Here is a 25,487-nt window from a genome sequence, read left to right as displayed (position 1 = left end):
GAATCTTGATAATTTCCTCCACTTCCAATATTATTGCCCAGCCAGCGCCGTGCCCTGCACGTGTTTAGCAAGGAAGCAAGGACCATATTGCCCCTTCTTGTATATACAGGACCAGAAGCCATAGCTTTTGATAAGCAGTACTTCGTAACGTAGGTATTGTATCCCGAAATATGCTACAATGAGGGAAGATGCGTCTTGGTTCGGTCATTGGATCGTGGGGTCCCCAATAAGAAACCGCTCTGGCCCGTCTTTTTGACGTTGAGATCGTCGCCGCTGTGCTCTACCCCTCCCGTTCCCGGAAGGTTTCCGCCGATGCTATCGACGCTACGGATTCTTTGCCTGCCTTACATGCTTACTAGGTGTACGGATTACCGATAATGGAATGGGATGACGGTCGAACGTTGATCATCGAATTATTCTGCATCTTCTAGTTTCCCGGTTCGGTTTAGCATAGGATGCTCAAGATCGAGCCAGATCGTCGTTCAAGCATATCCAATGACCGTACAACCTCTCAGCGGCTGATGGAAGCAATATAACTGCAGTTGTCACAAAAATCTAATATCGTCGTCACAAATGGTGTGTCACTAAGTAAGGGTGACCATCGTGAAATAACACAAGTCGCTCTCACCGAGCCAGTCCATCACCTCATACACCATGCCTCCTCATCGACTCCGATGATAGTCGCCATGTATGATGTCAAATTCGTTGAGTCCCGGCCCTTAGCCTACTGATAAGCAGCACAAGAGCAAACGAGCGCATAGAAAGATCATCACCCACGTAAATAAACTCGTGTTCAAACGAAAAAGAAGTATTCGCTATCAGATGAGATCAAGCCAGTATCAGCAATGTAATCATAGTCAGTAAATACAAATAGTGATACGCATTTCTTTGTTTGGAAACTTCCCCACAGGGGCGTGGTCAGTTCTCATCACAACCGTCCTACGCAGCCCTAGAAACTTGTTACAGCCGAGACGAGGCACACGAAACAAACACGGGCATCAAAGATACGTCAGGATCGCCAGCTTTAATCTAATTGTTGGATATACTGTAGTAAACAACAATAGCAACGGATAGCGATAGAACTAGATTTTTTTTTCCTCGTATCATCTAGTAGTCTGGGAGGAGGCTTAGAGAGTTCGTATGTAAATCGGGCAACCGAGGATTTACACTCAATTGGACCAACTGATAATCAAAATTGGGCTTTACTAAGGAGGTTTCGTCGTTGCCGTCATCAGGGACTCAAGATCAACCTACTAGACTGCGCTCGTTGCGTAATTAGTGCCGATCCGTAGGCCCCGCCAGCCGGCTTCCTGATACATAGTGTACGTCTACATAATATTGATGATGAGCTTCCTTATTGGTGTTCCCGAGGCCGTGGTTCGGATCCGCCATGATTCAATTCAAGCCTACTTGTTTCAGGGTCGTCCTTTACACATCATCCATTTCATCAGTGGCTCGGGATCTTTCTACGTGACCCAGCCTTTTACATCACGGTTAATTCATCCATCGTCTTCGCCCCTGAGCTGGTAAGGGTGTTTCTGCTGTACCAGCCTGACCTACACTACACGTCTACGCACATCATACAGGGTGGGGAAGCCGTCCCTTGCGTTACGGTCTATGTACGGATAGATCCCTTGCCCTCTCCGCAACTTGTGAACCCGTTGGATACCGGAGCGCAATGGCCGCACGACTACAACCCGGCGGCCGCCAGATCTGACATGTCGCCTAGGCCGGGCGCCGGCATGGACCCCATCGTGTAGGTGCGGGTTTCGGGTAGCTACCGGCCATTATCCCGAACGGCTAGCGTTGCCTATTCGATGAGTCAAGCATTGCAACATGTCTAGCTCTCCAACGGCTTCAGTTAGACATAGCACAACGATCCTACCTCAAGCCAACGCACTTCGTCGCCATCACCAATATTACTACTATGGGTATAACACATGGGCGCATGAGTAACTTGCTGCCGGGTTGAGATAAAGCCGCGCACATGCATCCTGTGCTTGCTGCGAGGAAACACGGCACAGCACCGAAGCGGCAACGATCCCAACATCTCTTGGACCCCTATTTGAGTGAATTTACGGCTTTTTCGTTTGTGGTCTGAGACTGGGTTGTTTACATACGTGGGCAACAACTCTTAGTCACGATACAGTCTATCTAACACTTAGACGCCAGCTGTGGACTCTTAGTTGGCCGTATATTGAAGGCTAAGCCTCGTGGTGGCGGCCTCCTATCTGACCTACAGTTTACGCATGAATCTGGGAGTTATATTTAGAGTACCCTTTGTCCTGATCACGTCGTTTCATTGGTCAATGCGATAACGACGTCGATGTAAATATCCAGCTGTGAAAGACTACGTAATGTAAGAGAAAAATAGTTGTAACTCGATCTACTGAGACGTGACACCATGACCCAGCACGGCATTACATCGTAGCGACAATAACATCTAAGCACAGCCTCAACACCACCACCCCATCGATACCAGCTCGTTCGTGCGTCGTCACCCCGCCCCGGGCCACGACAGCGAACTGATGCGCTTCGGCGGGTATATGCATTGTGTCTGTTCAGTTAAAACTAGGTCCTTCAAACCTGCATGTCTAAGAACTCCTGTGTATCTCAAAGTCTAGACCACTGTTTAGATGCGTCGTAGTAGCTCGTACGCGTGTGCGCCCTGCCGGGGCCGGGCTGTAGCTGTGCCTCTAGATAGATCTCGTTAATTGCTTCATTCCCGAGCTTGTTATTAGCCTCGCCGTCCTACAACGTAACTCCTGTGGCCAAGAGCATGTTATAGTACAACTAGCCCGACAACGAAGCTGATCAGATAGGACGAAGGTAACGTGGCTATACTGATGCTATTTTACTTTTAGGATTTCATAATGTACTGCTGATGAAGTGGAAAATGTAACAAGACGCGAGAAAGCCATATAGCTCGTCGCTAATAATAATTAGGTCCAGTGACACTACTTGCCTGTATGTAGGTGAGAGGCCCAGCCACGGGAACGGCGAACTACTTTTCAATTGATCATAGGGTCGCCCCCCGGATCCTTCCTGGGGTCGTATCACATACATAGAGCTCTTCAATGCGCGTCTTTACGTCTGAGCGACGATAATACATACGTTAACTGGATAAATAATGCGATGTGGATGATCAGGGTGCGTCCTTCATACGGTCAAGGAAGGATGGTAAAAATAGTAATCTCTCAAGAGCTCGTAATGTCGACGAGAAAAAAAGGGGGTACTTGCGGGAGCTCTTAGCATAATTGGATGCCTAGATTCTCTTTTGTTTCCGCCCCGTTTTCGAAACCATGTGCGTACATAGGGTCCAAGATGGATCATTCTCACTCCTCATGCCTCGTAGCGCCACTGAAGTTTGCCCGGAGGAAATGCTAGATCTGGAAAACGGACGACCGGGTCTGTAAAATGATGCAGTGTATTCTTGGCAGTTAATTGTTCTCTGGTAGACCATATATCAACGTTGGGTGATAGATATCAAAGGTTCCTCTCATGGCCACTCAAATCCCTGTACCAACCGGGATTTATCGGTGTTAGTCTGAAGAGCTTAATGATCCTGTTTGGGGTCGGGATCTGTAAATTGGTAGGACTGGAGGGATAGCCGGCTACGGGCGTCAAGGCTGTGTTCACCGTTACAACATGACTTCAGCTAGATTTCCAAGAGATTCTAAAAAAGCATAGATAGCTCCATGCAACAGTCCTAGTGTAGGCGACGACATAACGAAAGAGGGATCTATGGTTATACCTGAGGATGAGATGGTTAGTAGTAGATTTCGTCGCTTATGTGCTCGAGTGAGCCTTCGTGGCCTCTTCAGCATCACAGAAACATCAATGGCAACACCAATCTTCTCTTAACTTGACAATAGGTGTAATGAAGACGTAACACCATCACCCGTCTACGGGAAACGAATTACACCAGCCATACAACCCAGACATTGAGGCGTGGTTTCGAGAACATTAGTATTCTGTATAACTACCTAAGGTATCGAATCAAATCTTTAGTAAGACGCTGGTTTTCATTCTGTGGTCCATAACTGAGACGGGATAGACAGGCTCCTACTTGAGATGATTGGTACTGACATTTCATTGAAATGGTTACGTACACAATAGATGATCCTCTTTCATGCGAAACATCTGTCGAGATACAAGGTATGATTTTTTGATATGGCATGAATAGGCTAGGGGCCTAGCATCAGCATGCTTCCCTATGTTACCGGACGCCCATGGAGCGCTGACTTTTGCAACTATGAAAAAAATACTTTTACATAGAGTTTTACATTATTAGCCAGCACTGAATGCAGAAGCAAAGATCCAACAATTGAATGGTTATTCATTTGCACTAAATTCTGATTAAGACGAACTTGATGTTCGCGCCCCCTTGCTTGGACCGTTTAGCCTCATGGCGATTATAATGGTCAAGTTTCCACCTAGACCAAAACCCCGAATCACGAAGGCCGGATAACTAGAACAAGGTAATGCTAGCGATATGTATCCGCTTGAGGGAACGTGGCCGGCGTGATACTGTCGATAAGAAGCCTCTTGAAACGGAATCGCGTTATCACACTCAACGGTACCGGAATCGTCCAAAATACTCTGGGATTATTCAGGAATCCTGGTGACATCTGCAAGTGAGCGACGCGGACCGGGGGTTATAGAACAACCTATAAGATCAACGCACACCACGTCAACGTGATCCTTGCGGGAGACCCCTAGGACACTATCTTGAGGGACCAATAATCTTAGCCGCGAAGAAAGGATGCTTAAGTGCCTCGGACGGAGTAATTCTTTTGTCCGGGTTGAGCGTTAGACATCTTTCTAGTAGGTCTATGAAGTGGTTGAGATCCCTAGACTCTACATCATTCATCCCACCAGAGGCAGCCAAGAGGCGAGTACGCAAATCACGGGTCGGCTTGACAACGGCTAGGGTCCGTACGGTGGTCTGAATATCAGTCAGCTTGTAGATCCTAAATGTACTATTTCAAAAGCTAGACAAAAGAGATGAGGGGTCGAACAGAATTAGGATGAAGGAATTTGGGTTGGAGGTTGATCAAGAGCGTCAGCTCAACGCCGCGAGACCTGGCAGTACTGGTATCGTAGGCGCATTAAATGTACACCAACCTGACACAGCAATTATGATATATGACCATAGGATTTCATACTGACTGCTCGCTGACACAGTGGAGTAATCCCGACGGCAAGAGGACGACCAACCTGAACAAGGATATCCGTGCGGCTGGCTTGCATTTCTCCGAATGCATTCATTCGCTTTAATTGTGACTTGCCTGCAGCTTGCAGCAGCACCCCGGAGCTTACAGTAGCCTGGGTTTCTAGAAAGGCGCCTACTTAAACGCTGTATATAAATAGAAATTTGGAGGGAACCATACTCAAGATTCTCCAGCAAGATGCAACGAGGTGTTAATGAACTAAGAAATGTGAACGTACCTTTCCAAGCGCTTTATCTGTCTCGAGGCTAATGAAATTTCCGAAGTCGTCAAAATGCATATGAGATAACTGGCCACGCTTGTACAGCTTGCTGCTAAACTTGCCGCGGATTTCCATGATGGCCTTGAGCATCTGGTTGTTACTGTCACCTGTAAATAGGATTTTGCCGGTGTAAAGCTCATACAATGTGCACCCTATGGACCACATATCGACGGCATAATCATACGGCATCCCGAGAATGATCTCCGGGGCTCGATAAAACCGACTGACTAGGTACGGTGTGATTTCGTTGTTCGCGGTTGCAGCGTCTGATCTATCAATAGCTGTGCCCAAATCACAGATCTTGAGGACATTGCGAGTTTCGTTTACCTGCACAGGATTAGTGATGACTTAATCTCCTCTGCATGATGTGCTTGCTTACCAAGATATTGTCCGGCTTCAAGTCAGCATGGATGATACTGCATTTGCGAAGATGAGCTAAAGCAACGAATATCTGATGTGCATAGGCACGCGTCGCACCCAGATTAATGCCGATATTGTTACCAAACTTCCTCAAGACCTCTCTTAAGTTCAGGCTGAGGTTTTCAAACGCAAGACAGAGGTGACCCTTGTGTTCAAAATACCGCTCGAACTTGACAATGTGCTTACGATTTTCAGGGTCAGCGTCATTTAATTTTTGTAAAATCGCGATCTCGGTGAAGCCACCCTTTCTGAGAGCATCGTTGTTCCGCATCATCTTAATGGCAACCAGTTTCTTACTTGTAATGTCGACTGCTCGAGCGACGCCGGAAAACATGCCTTTACCTAGGGTTGTTTGGACTTGGTATCGACCGTCCATGATCTCACCGATTCGGATTTTGTAGTATCCATCTTTATCGTCTCCCTCGAGAATGCCACCGGCATTGGGCTGAATAACAGCAAGAGGGGCTTTGTGGTCGTCTACGGTGGTGTCTAGATGAGTGGGTTTAGGGGCAGCAAACTTCTCTTCATCGAACTCTTCGGCGAACATGTCGAAGTCATCGTCATCGTCAGTCTTTGGCTTCTCTGCTGTTTGCGGCTCTTCTATTATAGCGATTTCGGCCTTCTCTTCGGGAGGAAGCGTCTCTCCGTGGGGACCAATGTGGCCATGCCGAAGCTCATCTCGTAATTCATCCTCTCTCATATCTACGGTTGGATCATAATCTGCAGCGGAAGGCCCATCATCATCAGTACCTTTAAATTTACCATGGATGTTGATGAGCTCTTGATCATTAGAAATTTCGATTGCAGCAGGTGACATTCCTTCTTGAAGGACACGAGCTGGCGAGTTCGGCGACGAGGTAACTGTGAAAAGGGTTAGATTACTTGATCTTATTATAGAGCCAGGAGATACTTACAAGAACCGGGCGTGTTTCCATCGACGACCATAGGTGTGCTTGCTCGTGTCCGCCCTGGTGAGGATACACTCGTCTTTTCAGAAGCTTGGAGAGCTTGGACTAGCATTGGCGTAGCACCGCGTGATTTGGCGAGAAGCTCTTCGCGACGTCGGCGTCGGCGCTCTAATTCTGCCTCTATGTCTTCAGGCTTCTCTTCGTAGTCCTTATCCGGTTCGCTGGGCTGAGTTGGAGGAGCTGTAAGAGTAGTTTCCTCCGAACTACCTGGTGCACGTTTAGTGTCATCTTTGCTAGTACCTTGTGTTTCTACCGAATCTTGTCGCTCATAATGCTTTGCATGATCTTGTGAATGCCGAGGGGTGCCTTGATAGCTCGATCTAACACTTCCTACGCTGTCTTGATCAGGAGCGCGTTGATGTCTGCCGTCGTCATACCGCAACTTGCCTCCTCGATTTCTATCGTTCGGTGGTCTATACGGAGAACGGGAGCGGTTTCTATGGCGCTTCCTAGGGTGGCGTTCACGGTCTCGGCTTCGATCTCTCCCTTTAGTACGAGTGGTGTAGTCTCGATCCCTATCGTCATAGTAGAGGTTGGGCGCCGACGAACGTGAAGGGGGGCGGTCCTCGTCATCGTACGACAAGCGCGACCGTCGGTAACCGTCGGTATTGTCTTCGTAGTGTACGCGAAATCGTCGCGGATCTGAATCTAGGCGGCTACTACGATGGGAATCACGATCATCGCGGGGACGCTTACGTCCGCGAGGAGAGCGACTTCGTCGAGAAGAGCCGGGGGCATATCTCGAGCCGTTCACATTATCGGGTGATCTTGATCTTGAATATCTAGCTCGAGTTCTGTCGATACGGTCAACACCGGTTCCATCAAACTGAGGCAGTGAAGTTGCCTTCAAGTCTCCAACGCCATTCTCTACAATCTCCCCCTCGTCAGAACTAGGAGGAGTTGCCATTTTTTGCTCACTGTATCAAGAAACTAGGCCTAGGAAGCGCAGGTATCTTCCCGATCTTGATATAAGGGAAATACTTGTCAGCCACAAAAATTTCGTTATTGGAGGTGCATAGAATTGAGCCGAACCGTCAGAGCGTCTCTTCAATTCCGTCGCATCGTAAATCAAAATATCGAATACGGGAAGGTGATATATAACGTCCGGCAGGGTATGTGGGATGCCGTGTAGTCAAAGCAAAGAGCTATTACGGGTATGGTGCTTCCGTTGAAGGGGTATGGGTGTGGATGTTCCTTATCCGGTAATTTATGAATCGCTTCAAGTCTTGGAGTGCATGTGGTGACGACGTGATAAAACAACTTACGTTAGATCTACTGCTGCGCCCAACGCCTCATAAACAGGAATTATGTATTACCGAGTCCGAGTTGCTTATCAAATGGATATCTGGGTTGGGGCTCAGCCTCTCTCGAAAATTAATGGCGCAGTCTTGGCATTCTCCCTCAGATTCAACACTACGTATTATATTCAAAATAACCACATTAAAAAATCGTAAAAATTTGGGGGAAAGGGTTATATGAATCTTCTACCATTTTCCTTTGGAAATCCTTTTTCAAAGACTTTTTATCTTAAAAATTGGTAAAGTTATAAGTATGGTAAGTATAAGTGTTATAGTTTTATACATTTTATTATATAAACACTTATTTCTTCGCCGCATTTCTATAGTAATAAAATAATAAAAATGATAGGCAGATAGAATAGCTTCTTACAAATAGAGTGCTATATATCATTATTATATTTGACTTTGTTTTGCTAGTATAATTGTTGATTATACAGAAGAGGTTCATATGCCAAGACTGCGCCATTAATTTTCGAGAGCGACTGGGGCTGTGCAAATCAAGACTAAATTTGGCCTAAACGCACGTGTGATTCATCCAGTCCGTGGGACGGCGGGATGGTGGGACGGTACCTAGTACTTCGTACCTTATGAATATAAGCTAATACGAGCTGGGATTAGTGCCATTGGACCCTTTCTTCGTTAGTGCCCCGCGGTCAGCACATCTCTTCGGCTGTTCCAGACTTTAGTTCCTAGGTTTTCTCTTTCCTTCGCGACAGCCTTTTTCTTCCGCCACTCGTAACGGATAAATACAATCCATCTGACTCCTCGTGTAAAAATCACCTCTATCAAAAACACCAGCACAAAAAAAAAAAAAACTCGTTCAAAATGGGTGGCCAGAACAGAGAAGGTAAATTGGAATCCATATTACGCTGAATAGACTTCGGCTGACAACGATGTTTTGTTAGGCGGCAAGGTCAAGCCCTTGAAGGCTGCGAAGAAGCAAAATAAGGAGTACGACGACGAGGACAAGGCTCACCAAGAGAAGCTAAGGCAGCGTATGTTCCTTGATGACGATTTAACATTATAGCCCGTCGCTAACCTCAATTAACAGAAGAGAAGGAGCGCAAAGAGATGGCCAAGATGGCTGGTGGAAAAGGACCATTGAGCACCGGTGGACAGGGCATCAAGAAGAGCGGCAAGAAATAAGACATGCAATCCTACGATCATACGATTCACGGAAAAGTGACGAAGCTATGGTGCCGAGAACATGGATGCATAGAGCGTGGGCGCTTACGGATGGATGTCTTTTATACAATAGCCAGGGCTAATGGGAATACTTTATCGCGATGACTTTCAATATACCTTCTATTCCACCTGATATATATGATATCTACCTACCTAAGTAAAACACTACGTGATATTATACGCTAGACTTTTCTTGATCGTCGTATAAGTCGTCCCAATAGCACCGAGTAAAAGAAACGAAGGAACTAAAGAGTTTTGGCCCACCCAAGTGAAAACAGCTGTCAGGCTGTCAGGACTTTCACCGGTGCCACTAATTTCTCAACAAAACTTACGAGACTTACACGGCCCAACGCTTCCTTGCAAAGAAAAGAGCGTAGACAAACGTGAAAAGCATCAAATTACAAATTTATCTGTATTTCTTGTATTTGCTCTTAGTATGGTATAGCAGTAATAATCTAAAGACCCTTGCATATCATGGCCGACACACATCCGGACTCCGGCCTCCGGAAGCGCCGCGCAAGCTTCGTACAAGCCGCCAAGGATGTAGAGCAGAAGATCGCCTCGGCGTTACTTGTGCTGTGGGACGACCTGCCGTCCTGGCGGCGCGATAACCATTACATCGTCTCGGGATACCGTCCGGATAGCAACAGCTACTGGCGGTCCTTCACCTCGCTCTTCTACATCCATAACGATTTCGTTAACATCTGGACGCATCTCCTCGGTGCCATCTTCTTTACCTCTGCGGGAGCTTGGTTGTATCATGTCATCGCACCTCGATACGTATCCGCAAGCAGCTCGGACGTGTTGGTGTTCGCTTGTTTTTTCGCCGGCGCAATTCTGTGTCTCAGCATGAGCGCTACATTCCGGTATGCGTGAAAACCCCCACTGCCCCTCCCTGTGGCCGGCTATGAGCTATAGCCTCTGGTTTGAAGTTATTTGCTTGTAGGTTTACTAATTGGTGAGCAGTAAGTCGTCAGTACCTTGCTCTATCATGGTATTCTATAATACTATTCAGGGGAATTTTGGAGGATAACGTATCACTCCGTCTAGATGCTCGTGAAGATCCCTAACATACAATAGACACAGTTTTGAACCATTCCGAGGAAGTCGCGAAATGGGGGAACAAGCTGGATTACTCGGGCATCGTCTTTCTTATCGTGGGGAGTTACGTTCCAGCCCTCTATTACGGTCTATTCTGTATACCGAAGCAAATGACGATCTATTTGTACGGGGTATGTGTACCTTTATTGTTTAGACCACGTTAAGAACAGTCCATCTATATATCTCTCATAAGAGGAACGCAAGTTCTAGTACTAAAAGATTCTCTTTCCGTATAGATATTCCTCCTAGGCTTTGGCTGTGGCGTAGTGTCCTGGGTCGAGCAGTTCCGGACACCACGTTGGAGACCCTACCGAGCGGCCATGTTTGTGGGCTTGGGTGTATCTGGAGTTGTCCCTGTCTGCCATGCGCTTCGTATATACGGTTATCAGACACTCAATGAGCGCATGGGTCTTAATTGGGTTTTATTCCAAGGGTTTCTATACATCTTTGGAGCGTTTCTCGTAAGTATCCTCTGAAATTTCCCATCACCTCCCTTCTTAGAGCCCTTTGCAGGCTGGAATATGTCTACGGACACAGCATCTTGTAAAATTTTACCCAAAGTTATACGAGTAAAAACCGCTAACTTTAGAGTGATATAGTATGCAGTGAGTTAATGAAATATCTACATACCGCTGAAAAAATACTAACACTTATATGGGTTCGATGGCCTGAACGAAGTTTTCCACGGACCTTTGACATATGGGGTAGCTCTCATCAGATATTTCATGTCCTCGTCTTACTTGCGGCCGCATCACATTTGACCGGCATGATTAAAGCGTTTGATCACCACCATAGTATCATGGGGGGAGAATGCTAAAACGTAACCGACAATATATTGAGGCTACTGCGTTCCTTACCACGAGGCGCCATTTATAGGATCCGGAGAGCTAGCCGCCTGAGATAGTCCACAATGGAGCCAGTGTGGTTTTGGAGACGCATCCTTGTCTCCCTCTCGGGGAAGTTGACTAGGTATGTATACGCGGAAGTCGCTACGTAATGTGTACTATATCCGGGATCGATGGTCTTCAACGGTAGATTGCAACGGACGGCGAGTATGGATATTATGCAATTATAATGGAGGTCGGAGTTGAGTATATACGAATAGTCCTGTTCGTTCTGATAGCATGCCTGTACTATAGACTAAACGGGGAGCCATTATACCACAAGCGTTCTATAAAACTATTCCTTAGGAAGAGCAATTGATAGAATCTGGCACGACCGAACCCGTACATGGTCAAGTTGCTGGATACCTATATAAGTGTAGGTGCTATTAACTCGTGGCTTCTTAGGTGCCTTTGCGTCTATATATGATTTGGTGGCCACGCAAATTGCTGCAAAGTTGTTCTTGTACCCTGCACTGCTTTATCATAACTCATTCAACCAACTCGAAATCGCCATCTGGGCCATCACCCATTTCGATGTCTCCATTGCGACTATCATCATCATGGTCAAGATTTGGCTCGGCCAGTTCTAGCCCCTCAGGGTGCTCTTCTGGCTCCTCTCGAGTATTCTCGATGCCAAGATCCATGACTCTCACTAGCCCGGACCCCATTGCTGCCGCGGCCCACCAGCTAAACTCCACGTTTGGATTCCAACATAAAGCCGTAATGCGGGTTTGGGACTCGTGGACAACAATAGGGGCTGGAACCATAGTGACGTAATCCTCATCTGACTCCGCTGGATCTTCAAATAGTTCTTCATTTTCCTGTTTCTGGGTTTTCTTACCAGCCGCTTTCCTCTCCCCTCTAGCACGCTTGACTCTACTCTCCTTCGCGATCCTCGTGCCTAGAGGATGAAAATTGACTTGAGGTAGAAATCCATGGAGGATACGACATCCCCCACGGAGCGGAATTTGCTCATTGTTGTCATTCATAGCATCAGGAGGTGGGGGCGCAGCATATTCATGCTGAAAGATTTTAATCTTATGTGTTTTCTCCCTGTGCGATAAAACTTTGCGCATAACGTTAAGAGACCAGACTGATCCATCTGAGCTTCCAACGAGAAGGCATGGGTGACATGTTCCAAACGCAAGACAACTCGTCTGGCCCTCTACGGTGCATATATGACGGGAAAGAGGGAATACCCGAGAATGTACGAAAGAAACGGTTGATGTTCCCGGAAACGAAGTAGGCCATATAGATGCGAAACCCCTCAACTGGTCGCTCCAAGAAAGGACGTTTGGTTGCAGGGAAACCAACGGGTTTCCATGGTATGTCTTCTCTGCAGTAGGTCGGTTTAAGTCGGTCAAAGTGAATACACCCCCCATGGGCATTGTCGCAATAAGAAAGGGTTTAGAGGGGTAACCGGATACAATGTCCATAATAGGGCTCGAGTGAATGGGATGACGTTGTAATTGCTGGAAGGGCGAAACTGACCATACTACCACGGAGCCGTCAGAAAGGCCAACAGCAATACGGTTCATATTCAGCCAGGAAAAGCAATTTATTTCCAGAGTATGTTCCTTAGGAGGCTCTATAGTGACCATCGGCTCCTGCATTTCTTCTGCTAAAATATTAGTAATCTCCGAGGCTCTCCTATTATATTCTAGATCCTTACCAAAAGTACCAATGCTATCTCTCTCTGGGTCTCGCTTGATTTCCATGATCCTCAACTTTCCATCTCCACACAACGCAGCCAAGAGAGCTATGCCATGTGTAATGGTGAGCGGGACAGGACACCACTGCATTCGTTTTACTCTTCCCCAATAAAAGCATATTGCATGTATTAATTCTGGAGAGCATCGCGCTGGTCGACTGATCCCTCCCGAGTCCTTTTCGGCCTTAAATTTCCAAATCTGAATGGTCCCTTCTTTTAGCTCTGACTGCTTTGGTGCATTATTTAGATCCCTATAAAAGGCTTGGTCCGAATGTGGGATGACTGACATAGCTAGGAGCTGGTCTACGTGGTCTTTGACTGGAGCCCATCCCATAGAAAGGACGATGCCCCCAACATCAAGCAGCCAGCCGCCGTTCTGTAGCTCATTATTGTTTTCATCCTCGATTGGAAGTCCAGAATCTGATAATGATATGCATTCTCCTTGCTTAATGAGGTGTTCTTTCTGACTCGATACATGACCGAGTAACACGCGCATCTCGCCGTCGGTTCGTGGAAGAAACCACCGGAACGCCTTCGCCTTATCTATAAGAGTTGATCTTTGCGATCTAGTTCGTATGGCTAGATATCTCTCATACCAATGGCGATACTTGTTTTCGATGTGCTGGGTGAAATCACTGGGCATCCACCCGTTCCGCGCTACCTCTAACTGGTGGGATCCTCGTGGAAGCTTAGGGGGTAAAAGCTGAAAGTTGAACCACAGTTTCATGAATTCATTGAATATTTCCCTGCGGTCTTCCATATCACCAAACCAATAATCGACCAGGTATTCAAGCCGCGTCCATCTTTTGACTGGGCCAACGTAAGTCCTTGTCCATTTCTGTGCAGGGTCTGTTGGGTAAGGCTGTACCTCGCCAAGTGATTTGGCAGGATTGGGTGCCCAGGAGCGTCTGTTTTTCTTGCGCCTTGACTCAGATTGCCTGCCATCTTGTGATTCAAAATCCGAAGAATCCTGAGGATCATCGTCCTGCTCATCTTTGCGATTTAGCGGTTGGGCGTCTACGACGAATTCGTCATCAGACAAATCGCGGGCTTGTCCAGTCAAACCCGATTGTTCTCCATCGGAAAGATCGAGAGTTAGGCCATTGTTAAAGCGTTTCCCTTGATTTGATTTCCGAAGTCTCATCGTGGTTGTCTTAGCGGCATCTACAGCCAAGACACATGCAGTCGCGTATGATTTTAATGCACGTGTATGCAATACATTGAAAGAAAGCTAGGCGCTTGTCGGATTCTTGTCTAGATATAAGACGCTACCTGATCTGGATTAAAAAAGTGTTTTTATTTGATCGTTGACAAAAGTGCGAAAATGATGAATGCTTCAATGTTGTTGTTAACTTTAAGGAAGTACGAAGCGACAAACCCCATAGTGGGGCAAGTAACTAAAAAGTTCCCAATGCGGTGGTTGTAGTAAACCCTATTCGTTGGTGAAACAAATCGAAGACAGGACTATGATAAACTCTCTTCTGAATTAGGTACATTGGTATACAGTATTCGCATAATATCATATATTATGTAAGTGCCTATATATATATGTATAGATGTATAGATAAAATGTAAAGGATACCTACCTGCTTAAATTAGGTACTTCATAAATGGCATTCACTAGACAAATCATGTAACAACTACTCAAAATATATAAACCAAGGCTTAACAGACACTACCTAACAGTAATGACGGACTTCGAAATAGTTCCATCCTCTACTACTTTGAACACCTCATTACTTAGGTATTCATATTAAATTCACATCGCGTTGGACTACCACTTGGTTTTCAACTATCGAATAACTACCTGACCTAGTAGTTCACGTAATACATAGCATAGACATCTGGTTCTCTTGAAAGCACGCAAGCGATATGATGAGCATTACATATATCCCCATACTCCAACGATGTATTATATAAGTAAGATATAGCCTCTTACTCAATTGCTTCAATTTGATCGTCTACATAAGATCACGTAGTTTTATTACTAATCAAGTCGCAAACTTACCCTAGGAATTAGCCATGACCATACCATACCGCAAAGTATATAAGACTCGAACTCTCCCATGGCAAGGTGTCAACATGCTAGTCCAAACTAGAAATCCTTCCCATTAAAAGGAGGAGTCTTGCTACAATCCATCATTTGATACTTAGGTAGCTATGTAGGTATGTATATAATGACTTGGATATTCGAGCTTCATACTGAATTTACTCTCATGTGAGTGGATAGCCAATGACGCACATATTCTCTAGAAGTCCAAGAATTAATTTAGTACGTAGGTAGTCAGCACGGATAGATGACGAACATGTCTCGACGCCAAGTTATATTTGACGTTAGAAAAGGATCCGGTGCTACTGGTCAACTGAAGATCGATCTGATGTTCTAGACCCCTAAAGGGAAATCACTGAATCGGGGTGTGGGGACCAATCAGTAGCTAAATAAATTTTTCGGGAAAATGCCGATATCGCCAATCGCCACCGAGCTACTGGTTTCGGGGCAGGTACGGCAGAAAACGGTAGCGTACATGTACTACCTAGCAGCAGCAGCGGCAGGCACTTGCACGGACCCCTGAGGGCCTGAGGGCCCCTCCCTTGCATACCCCACAATCTTTGTTTCTTCTTTTTTTTTTGTGTTCCGCTGTCGGGTTCACTGAATTGAATTTAGTTCTATGACTCTTGAACTAAACTAATAAATCTTCCAATAATCGTATCATCTTTTGCCATTGATCAGTCGACCTACTCCTAACCAAGGTGCTGGCGGGTAGTGTTTGAGGATATCTTACCATAAATTGATTTCGGCTCGTTGATACCCTCAAAATTCTTGTTGGCTATTATTTCTTATCCTTTTTCTATTTTGCCATCTCCCCTCTTTGTGCCATGCTTCGTTCACGGCAAGCTGGCCAAGCCTTAAAGGCTCTGGCTCAGACTTCGCGACAACAACGTCGCTTTCTTACTACCTCGTCTATCTCTTCCGTTGTCCCGACCAAGAAGAATGCCCCTACAGGTGTCAGAAGTCAGGCTACTTCGGCTCAGTCGTCTGCGTACGTTAATATCCTTTTCTCACTTACTCGCTTTCTATCCGGTGGCTATTTTCCACGTATACTTATTCTACCTTAAACTATACCACTGACATCATATATCATATAGTCAAGTTAGACCAACCCCGGCTTCATCCTTCAACACCACCGATACGAAAGACCGAAACTATGTTCAACCATTGGTCAATCCTCGAGCTCCTGAGATGGACGAGTCGTATGTTCTATATATTCTGACCTATTTCGTTAGAGCCCACGATGCTAACCAAGTATTTCTAGGTTCATTGGGAAGACTGGAGGAGAGATCTTCCACGAAATGATGCTTAGGAGGGGTGTTAAGCACATATGTACGTTGCATACACGCCTACGTAGTATTCAAAATGATGTCTAATATGAGTCACAGTTGGCTACCCTGGTGGAGCTATTCTACCGGTATTTGACGCCATTTACAACTCGAAACATTTCGAATTCATCTTACCAAAGCATGAACAAGGCGCCGGACATATGGCCGAGGGCTACGCGCGTGCTTCTGGAAAACCTGGGGTCGTACTAGTCACTTCTGGTCCAGGTGCCACCAACGTCATTACTCCAATGCAGGACGCCTTATCTGATGGTACACCATTGGTTGTTTTCTGTGGCCAGGTTCCTACGAGTGCGATTGGAAGCGATGCTTTCCAGGAAGCAGACGTTGTGGGAATATCGAGATCTTGTACCAAGTGGAACGTCATGGTCAAAAACACTGCCGAATTACCGCGACGCATCAACGAGGCCTTCGACATTGCGACTAGCGGACGTCCAGGTCCCGTACTCGTCGATCTACCTAAAGATGTTACTGCTGGTGTCCTAAGAAGGGCCATCCCTACCGAATCAGCCATCCCAGGCTTACCTAGCGCAGCGTCGCGTGCCGCCATGGAAATTTCTCAAAAGCAGCTTCAAGCCTCTCTTCGCCGAGTGGCTGATTTAGTGAATATCGCCAAGAAACCTGTTATCTATGCTGGCCAGGGGGTTGTATCGTCGATCGGTGGACCGGAGATCCTCAAAGAACTCGCTGATAAGGCTTCGATACCTGTTACCACGACCCTCCTCGGTCTCGGTGCTTTTGATGAGCTGGATGAGAAATCACTCTACATGTTAGGCATGCACGGCTCAGCGTTCGCTAACATGTCGATACAAAATGCCGATCTTATCATTGCTCTTGGCGCCCGCTTTGATGACCGTGTGACCATCAATGCCACCAAATTTGCGCCTGCAGCCAAGGCTGCAGCTGCCGAGGGTCGTGGTGGTATCGTGCAGTTTGAGGTTATGCCAAAGAACATTAACAAGGTTGTGCAAGCAACCGAAGCTATCGAGGGCGACGTAGCAGAGAATCTCCGACAGCTTCTTCCTTTAATCAACATAAGGAGCATGTCGGACCGTAAGGAATGGTTCAGCCAGATCGATTCGTGGAAAGCAAAATGGCCTATGACTGACTTCGAGCGAACCGAGCGAGCGGGGATGATCAAGCCACAAATTCTAATTGAAGAACTTAGCAAGCTGACAGCCAACCGGAAAGAGCACACGATTCTCACGACAGGCGTTGGCCAGCATCAAATGTGGACGGCGCAGCATTTCAGGTGGAGATATCCTCGGACCATGATTACATCCGGGGGCCTCGGTACTATGGGATACGGACTTCCCGCTGCAATCGGTGCTAAGGTCGCTCGACCTGACGCCCTTGTTATCGATATCGATGGTGACGCTTCGTTTAACATGACCCTAACAGAACTGTCAACCGCTGCACAATTTAACATCGGTGTTAAGGTTATCGTCCTGAATAATGAGGAGCAGGGTATGGTGACCCAATGGCAAAACCTTTTCTACGAGGACCGATACGCCCACACACATCAGAAGAATCCCGACTTCATGAAGCTGGCCGACGCTATGGGAGTCCAGCACCGAAAACTCGTCAAACCTGAAGACACAGTGGAATGCCTAGAATGGCTCATCAACACCGATGGCCCGGCCTTCTTAGAGGTCATGACAGATAAGAAGGTACCTGTGCTTCCCATGGTACCTGCGGGATCAGGTTTACACGAGTTTTTAGCATGGGACGGTGGTAAGTATATCGTCTCCCCTATATCCCATCCACGAGCGGTTAATTAACAAGTAAAATAGAAAAAGATAAGAAACGCAGAGAGCTTATGCGCGCCCGAACTTGTGGATTACACACCTAATTATATGTTTTACCTGAAATTTATTGCATCGGTAGTTAGCGATTATGTTTTACTTGGGACCGTCATGGAGGGAGGTAGCTAAGAGGGGTTTGAAGCCATCATAAAAAGGCCGAGTTTGGCGACAAAAAGGAACCGAAAAGTGAGTTTTTTTTAGCTTTGCATCTAGCATCCATGTTAGAGGAAACCTGGCAAATAGTCGGCGTTGCTATCGGTGCATGCTTGGCCTTCTTGTATATGTATATATTCTGCATTATGAGTTCAAATTTCGAGGTTATCAGGGACAATGGTACTTTATAATACCCTTAATGGGCATTAACCATCATGTTGGCAATGGTCATTTATTTTTGAGACACTCTCAGCCGTTTACATACACCCACTTGAAATTGCGCGAATGATAATGCTGCCACTCATAAGAATACATTAGTTAAATTGATATGTTCCGTACGGGAAAAGGCCACAGTTCTGTTATGTTAACAGGCTTTACGAAAGGTACTTAGACCATAGACAGAACCTACATGGGTAGATTGTTGGCTCGTCCAGTTTAAGAACCTAAAAAGCGTGCCCAATTTAGGGGTGAGTATATCTATGAATTAATAACTCTATGTTGAACGTTATATATCAAGAGGTAATTTGGGTTTGCAACGTAAACATAGTATATCGTAGGTCATTATTGTCAGCTACAGTTCAGTAGATATTTAATTTATTAAATCATTAGTAATGTGTGCATACTGCTACTGCTATAAATTGTATTGATTTAAACTAGGTCTTGAAAGAAGACGCAGTGACACGAATAGACTATTCTGTGCAAAAGGGGGGAGAAAACTAGAGTGGTAATGAAGTGTTTCCATAGGGCTGGAAAATATAATTTGGGCTTCGCCACTAAACTTTTAGTTTAGTTTTTTAAAACTTTGTAGTTTGTTTCGGAATGAGCGTAGTTATGTACGTACCTGATGCTCGTGCACCTCGTCGTCGCCTAGCGTACCTAAGTACATGCAAAGGTACAACCGTGTCACTGGCAACCGAACTTAAGCATATAAGTGCCAATAATTGCAGTAGCAAGTACAGTTGGCATACCGCGTTTCTAAGAGCGTTTGGCTCAACCGGTCACTGCCCAGACACGACAAGGTCTCGAGGATAGCTGGGAAGCTTAGAGATCTATTCCTGAAAAGGAGTCGCAAACAAATACCAAATTACCCGTCTCGCAGACATCCTCTCTAGGCTATCCACCAAATAGAGAAGATGTATGACGCCAGATTGAGAGTAAAGGGGCGCAGTAGCTACGGGCACTATAGTTCCAAGGCTGGGCCTGGAGGACGATTCCTCTTTTGCCATTTTGGTTTACATGTGACCGCGCATTTTCTATCACTGAAGGTCATCGGTTCAAATCCATGCGTAGCAATTTTAACATTCTTTTTTTTCTTGTGCTCTGTTTATTTTTGCCCTACCCAACCAACTTTCGATCCGCAACTCCTTTTCATCCTCCTCCTAAGCAACTACCTACCATAGCGGCAGAATGTAGGTTCGTGGAATGGTTCCAACCCATTACAATGATTCCATGTATAATAATGTTTCAATTCAGACCAAATGATTCCATAAGGCTTACAATGATTCCACAAGGCTTACAATGATTCCATAAGGGTTGGAATGATTCCAAAAGGGTTGGAATGATCTCAAAAGTGTGGAATGCCCAGAAAAGTGGGTCCAAAAGTTGAAAAAACGCTAAAAATTTGAAAAGACTGGTCCTCGAACCCATAGCTCCCGCGTTACCCCACAGTGGGGTGTTTAAACGTTTGAGCTAATGGGACGAGGTGGCCAGTCTCATCGAATTAGTACGAAAGTTTAATTGATTTTTACCCTTATAAGCTTTACATTGGAAAAAACTTAATAATTTTTATTTAAAAAAAATATAATGGAACCATTCCACTTTTGGGAACCATTCCGACATTTGCGGAATGGTTCCAAGCTTTGGCCCACTTTTAGCACCTATCATCCAATTAAAAGCCTTAAATTGGCAGTGGGTTCCGCATTTTATTAGGCCATTCCAATTTTAGCAATCATTCCACGAAACCACATTTTGCCGCTATGGTAGGCAGCCATTTGTAACATCATACCACACACAATAAGTAATAATTTACTTGCTGGAAATAGAATCTATACATGCGCAAACATGAATGTTTCTTGAGTTTATTATTTACATTACATATTATATTTTCAACACTTGCATTAAATTAAATAGAAAGAAAAAAAAAAGCAAAAAAGACCATTGCTTAAAATGCCAACTACCTCACAAAAATGAAATAAGGCTAATTTCCCCCTCTGCCCCCGATAATATCTTCTAAGAATCTTCTAAGAACAAATCCTACATAATATTCCTACGTTTTATACTTGTCGTATATATTTAAGCAAAGCCCCTGAACCGGTATATCCCAAGTTGTATCGGTGTTAGAAACCCGCTGTCGGCTCCGAATTCCCACTTAAACTAAGCGGAATGGCCCTGGAACCGAGAATCACTAGCCGCAATAGGAAATCTCGCAAAGCGAGAACGGCTAGCAACGTCGTATGAGCCGCTCGATATGCCTAATGTCCCTCTCCGAACTGAGAGCTATTTAAGCAACGGGGACCCGGTGTAAATGGATAGGGAAGTTTTTTTTTTTTGACGTCTTCACGAGCCAAAAGTCAGCTTACCGGGTCCCCATATCGCTATGTCGGAAACCTCATCTCGCACCAGCCACAGCAACAACGATATCGAAGCCGCGGCGGCGGAAAAAAATGTAGAAGAAGATGGCTTCGAGGCGAGATCAAATTCGCCGGAGAAGGATAAGAGAGCTCAGGATAAGGAGGAGTGTAATAATAATCCCGGCCTGTTAGCTGAGCCCCCGAGTGAGCAGCCCGTCGTCGACCAGCGGCCAAACTACTCGGCGTTTACAGAATGGGAGAAAAGGGGCATCGTGCTTGGCGCTGCCATCGGCGCCTTCTTCTCGCCTCTCACGGCGCAGATTTACCTGCCCGCACTCACCGTCCTGGCTCAGGAATTCCACGTTACGTCCAGTCAGATTAACTTGACTGTCACTACTTACATGGTACGTCGAAAAATCGGAGAAAGGGGGTGTTTATTTAACGTGACTCGTTAGAGTGGATCGTATCCCGGGCAGTGGTGCTAATAGGTTATTCACGCGCAGATTTTCCAAGGGATTACTCCGATGTTCGTCGGGTCCTTGGCGGATTCCGCGGGGCGCCGGCCGGCTTACTTTATATGCTTCGTCATATATATCTGTGCTAATATCGGATGCGCCCTAGCGCCTAGTTACCCAGCTCTGCTGGTCCTCCGCATGCTGCAGTCAGCCGGTTCTAGTACGACCGTGGCGCTCTGTCAAGCAGTTGTCGCCGACATCATTACCTCGGCTGAAAGGGGCCACTATGTCGCGTACACCTCTCTGCCCATTCTCCTAGCGCCAGCCATAGGTCCTGTGATTGGCGGTGTATTGTCGCAGGAAGTTGGCTGGCGTTTTATCTTCTGGATCCTCGCCATCTTGGCCGCGGTGGTTTTTATCGTCCACGCATTTTTCCTGCCTGAGACATGTCGAGAGATCGTGGGAGATGGGTCGATCCGCCCGCACCCCGCCTACCGAACGTTCTGGCAACTGTGCAAAGATGCCTTGCGGCGACGCCGTGAACACCGCCGTCAACAGTCCGGTGGCGCTCCGCTGGCTCACACGCCATCACGCGCATCGACGAAACGCAGCCTCCACGTGAAGAAATTCGACGTCTGGAAATCAATCACGATTCTTCTCGAGAAGGAAATGTTCCTCCTGCTCGGGTACGGTGGTATTGTTTTCACGGGATTCTACTGCGTTGCTACCGTCATGCCCACACAACTGGCTGCTAACTACGGCTTTGATGAGATCAAGGTGGGACTTATGTACCTCCCTATGGTAGGCGGTAGTATAGCTGCCGCCCTCGTGAACGGGAAATTGATGAACTGGAATTTCCGGCGACATTGTAAGCTACAGGGCGTTCCATTCGAACGTAGCAAGCAGCAAGACCTATCCGGGTTTCCGATTGAGCGTGCCAGGCTCGAAATTGGTATTCCGATGCTTGCCCTGTGCATAGCATGTATAATCGCCTGGGGTTGGGCATTCGAATATCATGCACACGTGGCCGTGCCATGTGTCCTGCTATTCTTGTTGGGTTGGGCTGTAGTTGGATTCAGCAACACGCTCAACGTACTGCTTGTTGACGTGAACGTGGGCAGTGCAGGAGCTGCTACCGCGAGCAATAACTTAACTAGATGCCTAATTGGCGCTGCAGCGACTGCGGTGATAGGGCCCATGATAAACGGTGTTGGTATTGGATGGGCATTTACGATATTGGGCTTTATATATATAGCTTTCTCGCCGATGCTATTTTTTATCCTTAAGTATGGGATCAAATGGCGAAAGGAGAAACATGAGCGTGAGCTCGCAAAGAAGCAGAATGGCGTCAGTGCTGGAAAATAGAATAGACAGATAAATAGCGCGCTTCCCCGGATGGGATAGGTATAGATCACGACGATTTGCAACGTAGTTGACGTTTTAGCTATATTTTAGTTTAAGCACTTACAATATTATTTAATTAAATTCAGTAAGTAAGAGGTAGGTAGTTAATTATACACGATGACCAATCATCTACTTTTACGGATAACTCATGCTCTCTCCCCTTATTCAAACATTATACATTAGGTAGTAATTTGTTAATATAATCAGAGTGTGTACCTGTGTCTTCTTCGCAAGTGCGGACATAGGCGATTGATATTTTACAGATTTCAAGATAATACATTTTCTTATCTTACATGGTTTCTAATTGTTCCGCGGTCGTGAATCTAAGATGTCTAGGTAGACTTCAACTTCTCAAGTCATAATCCCCGTCTCTTGCCTAGCCTGCTCACTTTCGCGGCACGCTTCTCTTTGCTGTGCTTTCTCATCTACTGTAAAGTCACTTTTAGCTTTTCCAACCCTGATGAAGCCCAAGACTAGCAAGATGACTCCAGCTCCACATCCGACAGCGAACCAGAAAGCCACCTTATAGCTTTCTCCAAGTCCGTCGCTCGATCTACTAATGACAGCAAAGTCCGCCCAAGCGAGAAAAAAGCTGATTCCCAGGTATACCAAACCATTGATACATGCTCCTGCTAAGCCTTGCTGATGTTTGGGGACGTTGGTAGTAATGAAGATATTGCTCACGTTGAAGCTAATATTAATACCTATTGTAGTACACACCATTGCTGGGAAGACCCACCGCCAATAACTAGGATTTTCGGGGATAAGGGCGAACAGGAGAACACACATTACCAAACCTACCCCAGCCAGGAGGAGAAGTATAGTTCCAGGTAAGCGATGGAGTATTAATCCACCTATGAGAGCGATGATGATCCCACCGGCAGCCATGGGAGAGAACCAAAGTGCGGCGAGTAAAGGTGGGACTTCGAGGACAGTCTGTATACTAGTAGAAGTTAGTATTGGATTTGTGACTTGGATTGCAAATGGGGCAAGGACTTACTAAAAACTTGCGTAGAAGAGGTATATGCCAAAGCAGCCACACGCCATGAAGAGGGCGAGGAAGATTGGTCCGATGTACTTGATAGAGAATAAGTCCAAAGGCAGTAGAGGATTATCGGCAACCCATCCTTCCACATAAATAAAAGCCGCAAGGGCTATAAGCCCAAGTATAAATGTAACGATGATCTGAGGGGAAGCCCAGTGACCTTCAACGTGGGAGGCATCGGTGATAGCGTATGTAAGTAGACTCAAGCTGCAAACACTGGTAAGACAACCCCACCAATCCATTAAAGACCAGTCGCCGCATTTCCACTCGCGAGGAACGCAGAAAAAAGTCATCAAACACAAGAAAGCCAGTAGTATAGATGCAATCCAAAAAAACCAACCCCAGTAAAGGAACTGGCTGGTGAGGCCCGCAACGAGGATACCAGAGAAGAAACCCAGGGGCGCGCAACCCCCGTATAAGCTGAATATAATGTTCTTTCGTGGACCGGGGCGGTAAATGGTTCCTAACAACGTCGTACCAGCAGGTAGGTAGGCAGCTGCTCCCATTCCTTGGAGAGCTCGACTCGCCAAAACCATCGGCAAGGTGCGGCTGAATCCTCCAACCACCGACCACAAGGTTAGCCATGATAGCCCCCCGAGGTAGATAGGGTAGCCGCCGAACATATCGACAAGCCGGCCAAAGGGGAGTAATAATGAGCCGGTGACGAGGGAGAAGACGGTGATGGGCCAGGTCCTCTGGCTAGGGTCGATACCTGTGTCTTCGATGAGGACCGGGAGCAGCACGCTAAACCCACTGACAAGGAACTCCCCCATCATCACCGAACCGAGAACGGATATACAGAACCCAGCTTCAACCCAGCCATTAGCAAAAATTGAAGGTCTACTCTTTCCAAGCTTCTCGGTATCGATAGGACCATCATGAGAGGACGAAGACGATACGCCCTGGCTGCCCGAGGGGATTTCTGGAGCTATAGCAGCCGCTGACTCTATATCGGTAACCATTTTGATGGTTTAGTCGTCCTCCGGGAGTGGGGGGATATATCGCAAGAACAGCGATTGGATTTAGGATGTCGAACGGCCTCCAATACAGGAAGATTACTTCGCGGTAGTAGGATTACAGCCATAGTATCCATGATGAAGTGCTGTATTTAAGTGTATTTAAGAAAGTAGATAGTGTCTGTGGAATTTGGGACTGGAAAGGGAAGCGGTTGTGAGTGGTGGAGTATGACTACATCTCGCGATCACCGAAGAGGGAGCCAAGATACAAGACATGTGTCTAAAGTTTTTCCTCGATCTTGAATGGCCAACCCCGTGCTGAATGAAGCATGTCACTAGCAATGGAAAACTACCTCCCTAGCTATGACGTGTATGTAGTCTTAGGATAAGGATCCTACTAGAGTGCTACTAGAATTTCTCTAGTATATATCCGATCTATAGCGGAGCAAGTATCAGCGGACACAGTCTAGATGCGATTCTGACTTTGACTTACACTTCAAACCTAGTAGTTGATCATGTCTACCTAATTAGGAAGCCAAGCAACACATCTATATAGTAACCAAACATGGCACATAGTACATGACTGGTGGATAAGTTGATCGGCAGTGACCTCATCGGCACCAGCACCTCATGTATAACGTGC

At 46.3% G+C, this 25,487-nt stretch overlaps 7 protein-coding genes across 7 annotated transcripts; 4 read left to right on the top strand and 3 right to left on the bottom strand.

Annotated features, from left to right (window-relative positions):
* Positions 1 to 4,018: 4,018 nt before the first annotated feature.
* Positions 4,019 to 8,132, bottom strand: F5Y00DRAFT_223064 (kinase-like protein). Its single transcript, XM_048005829.1, has 4 exons — positions 6,828 to 8,132; positions 5,873 to 6,774; positions 5,452 to 5,820; positions 4,019 to 4,948 (listed from the first exon to the last, which is right to left on the bottom strand). Exons 1-4 carry the CDS (start codon positions 7,786 to 7,788, stop codon positions 4,727 to 4,729), a joined length of 2,454 nt encoding a protein of 817 aa, XP_047870352.1. The 5' UTR covers positions 7,789 to 8,132; the 3' UTR covers positions 4,019 to 4,726.
* Positions 8,133 to 8,871: 739 nt separating this feature from the next.
* Positions 8,872 to 9,520, top strand: F5Y00DRAFT_223058 (translation machinery associated TMA7). Its single transcript, XM_048005828.1, has 3 exons — positions 8,872 to 9,026; positions 9,085 to 9,174; positions 9,231 to 9,520. Exons 1-3 carry the CDS (start codon positions 9,005 to 9,007, stop codon positions 9,323 to 9,325), a joined length of 207 nt encoding a protein of 68 aa, XP_047870351.1. The 5' UTR covers positions 8,872 to 9,004; the 3' UTR covers positions 9,326 to 9,520.
* Positions 9,521 to 11,741, top strand: F5Y00DRAFT_223055 (HlyIII-domain-containing protein). Its single transcript, XM_048005827.1, has 5 exons — positions 9,521 to 10,229; positions 10,445 to 10,596; positions 10,702 to 10,926; positions 11,065 to 11,070; positions 11,124 to 11,741. Exons 1-5 carry the CDS (start codon positions 9,839 to 9,841, stop codon positions 11,280 to 11,282), a joined length of 933 nt encoding a protein of 310 aa, XP_047870350.1. The 5' UTR covers positions 9,521 to 9,838; the 3' UTR covers positions 11,283 to 11,741.
* Positions 11,532 to 14,399, bottom strand: F5Y00DRAFT_6695 (WD40 repeat-like protein). Its single transcript, XM_048013991.1, has 2 exons — positions 13,022 to 14,399; positions 11,532 to 12,967 (listed from the first exon to the last, which is right to left on the bottom strand). Exons 1-2 carry the CDS (start codon positions 14,202 to 14,204, stop codon positions 11,838 to 11,840), a joined length of 2,313 nt encoding a protein of 770 aa, XP_047870349.1. The 5' UTR covers positions 14,205 to 14,399; the 3' UTR covers positions 11,532 to 11,837.
* Positions 14,400 to 15,646: 1,247 nt separating this feature from the next.
* F5Y00DRAFT_223052 (acetolactate synthase mitochondrial precursor) lies at positions 15,647 to 18,713 on the top strand. The gene is made up of 5 exons (XM_048005826.1): positions 15,647 to 16,101; positions 16,208 to 16,312; positions 16,375 to 16,442; positions 16,499 to 18,190; positions 18,250 to 18,713. The coding sequence occupies exons 1-5, from the start codon at positions 15,938 to 15,940 to the stop codon at positions 18,306 to 18,308; spliced, it is 2,088 nt and encodes a 695-aa protein (XP_047870348.1). The 5' UTR covers positions 15,647 to 15,937; the 3' UTR covers positions 18,309 to 18,713.
* A 1,905-nt stretch (positions 18,714 to 20,618) lies between these two features.
* On the top strand, positions 20,619 to 23,136 carry F5Y00DRAFT_223050 (MFS general substrate transporter). Its single transcript, XM_048005825.1, has 2 exons — positions 20,619 to 21,388; positions 21,488 to 23,136. The coding sequence occupies exons 1-2, from the start codon at positions 21,011 to 21,013 to the stop codon at positions 22,802 to 22,804; spliced, it is 1,695 nt and encodes a 564-aa protein (XP_047870347.1). The 5' UTR covers positions 20,619 to 21,010; the 3' UTR covers positions 22,805 to 23,136.
* F5Y00DRAFT_6575 (membrane transporter) lies at positions 23,028 to 25,467 on the bottom strand. The gene is made up of 3 exons (XM_048013972.1): positions 25,338 to 25,467; positions 23,844 to 25,279; positions 23,028 to 23,786 (listed from the first exon to the last, which is right to left on the bottom strand). Exons 2-3 carry the CDS (start codon positions 24,848 to 24,850, stop codon positions 23,195 to 23,197), a joined length of 1,599 nt encoding a protein of 532 aa, XP_047870346.1. The 5' UTR covers positions 24,851 to 25,279; positions 25,338 to 25,467; the 3' UTR covers positions 23,028 to 23,194.
* Positions 25,468 to 25,487: the final 20 nt, after the last annotated feature.

This window comes from Daldinia vernicosa (genome assembly GCF_022497035.1).
Source record: "Daldinia vernicosa strain CBS 139.73 unplaced genomic scaffold F5Y00scaffold_1, whole genome shotgun sequence".
Lineage (NCBI taxonomy): Eukaryota > Fungi > Ascomycota > Sordariomycetes > Xylariales > Hypoxylaceae > Daldinia > Daldinia vernicosa.
This window is presented reverse-complemented; position numbering and strand designations above follow the sequence as displayed.

Bases quoted from the DNA above. Each gene is read 5' to 3' on its own strand.
- F5Y00DRAFT_223052 (XM_048005826.1), top strand. From the start codon at position 15,938: ATGCTTCGTTCACGGCAAGCTGGCCAAGCCTTAAAGGCTCTGGCTCAG. The intron at 16,102-16,207 runs GTACGTTAATAT...TATATCATATAG, and splicing joins ACTTCGGCTCAGTCGTCTGC to TCAAGTTAGACCAACCCCGG. The intron at 16,443-16,498 runs GTACGTTGCATA...TATGAGTCACAG, and splicing joins GAGGGGTGTTAAGCACATAT to TTGGCTACCCTGGTGGAGCT.
- F5Y00DRAFT_223058 (XM_048005828.1), top strand. From the start codon at position 9,005: ATGGGTGGCCAGAACAGAGAAG. The intron at 9,027-9,084 runs GTAAATTGGAAT...ATGTTTTGTTAG, and splicing joins GGGTGGCCAGAACAGAGAAG to GCGGCAAGGTCAAGCCCTTG. The intron at 9,175-9,230 runs GTATGTTCCTTG...CTCAATTAACAG, and splicing joins CCAAGAGAAGCTAAGGCAGC to AAGAGAAGGAGCGCAAAGAG.
- F5Y00DRAFT_223055 (XM_048005827.1), top strand. From the start codon at position 9,839: ATGGCCGACACACATCCGGACTCCGGCCTCCGGAAGCGCCGCGCAAGC. The intron at 10,230-10,444 runs GGTATGCGTGAA...AACATACAATAG, and splicing joins CAGCATGAGCGCTACATTCC to ACACAGTTTTGAACCATTCC. The intron at 10,597-10,701 runs GTATGTGTACCT...CTTTCCGTATAG, and splicing joins TGACGATCTATTTGTACGGG to ATATTCCTCCTAGGCTTTGG.
- F5Y00DRAFT_223064 (XM_048005829.1), bottom strand. From the start codon at position 7,788: ATGGCAACTCCTCCTAGTTCTGACGAGGGGGAGATTGTAGAGAATGGC. The intron at 6,775-6,827 runs GTAAGTATCTCC...CCCTTTTCACAG, and splicing joins TGGAAACACGCCCGGTTCTT to TTACCTCGTCGCCGAACTCG. The intron at 5,821-5,872 runs GTAAGCAAGCAC...AATCCTGTGCAG, and splicing joins TGAAGCCGGACAATATCTTG to GTAAACGAAACTCGCAATGT.
- F5Y00DRAFT_223050 (XM_048005825.1), top strand. From the start codon at position 21,011: ATGTCGGAAACCTCATCTCGCACCAGCCACAGCAACAACGATATCGAA. The intron at 21,389-21,487 runs GTACGTCGAAAA...ATTCACGCGCAG, and splicing joins TGACTGTCACTACTTACATG to ATTTTCCAAGGGATTACTCC.
- F5Y00DRAFT_6695 (XM_048013991.1), bottom strand. From the start codon at position 14,204: ATGAGACTTCGGAAATCAAATCAAGGGAAACGCTTTAACAATGGCCTA. The intron at 12,968-13,021 runs GTAAGGATCTAG...ATATTTTAGCAG, and splicing joins AGATAGCATTGGTACTTTTG to AAGAAATGCAGGAGCCGATG.
- F5Y00DRAFT_6575 (XM_048013972.1), bottom strand. From the start codon at position 24,850: ATGGTTACCGATATAGAGTCAGCGGCTGCTATAGCTCCAGAAATCCCC. The intron at 23,787-23,843 runs GTAAGTCCTTGC...AACTTCTACTAG, and splicing joins CTCTTCTACGCAAGTTTTTA to TATACAGACTGTCCTCGAAG.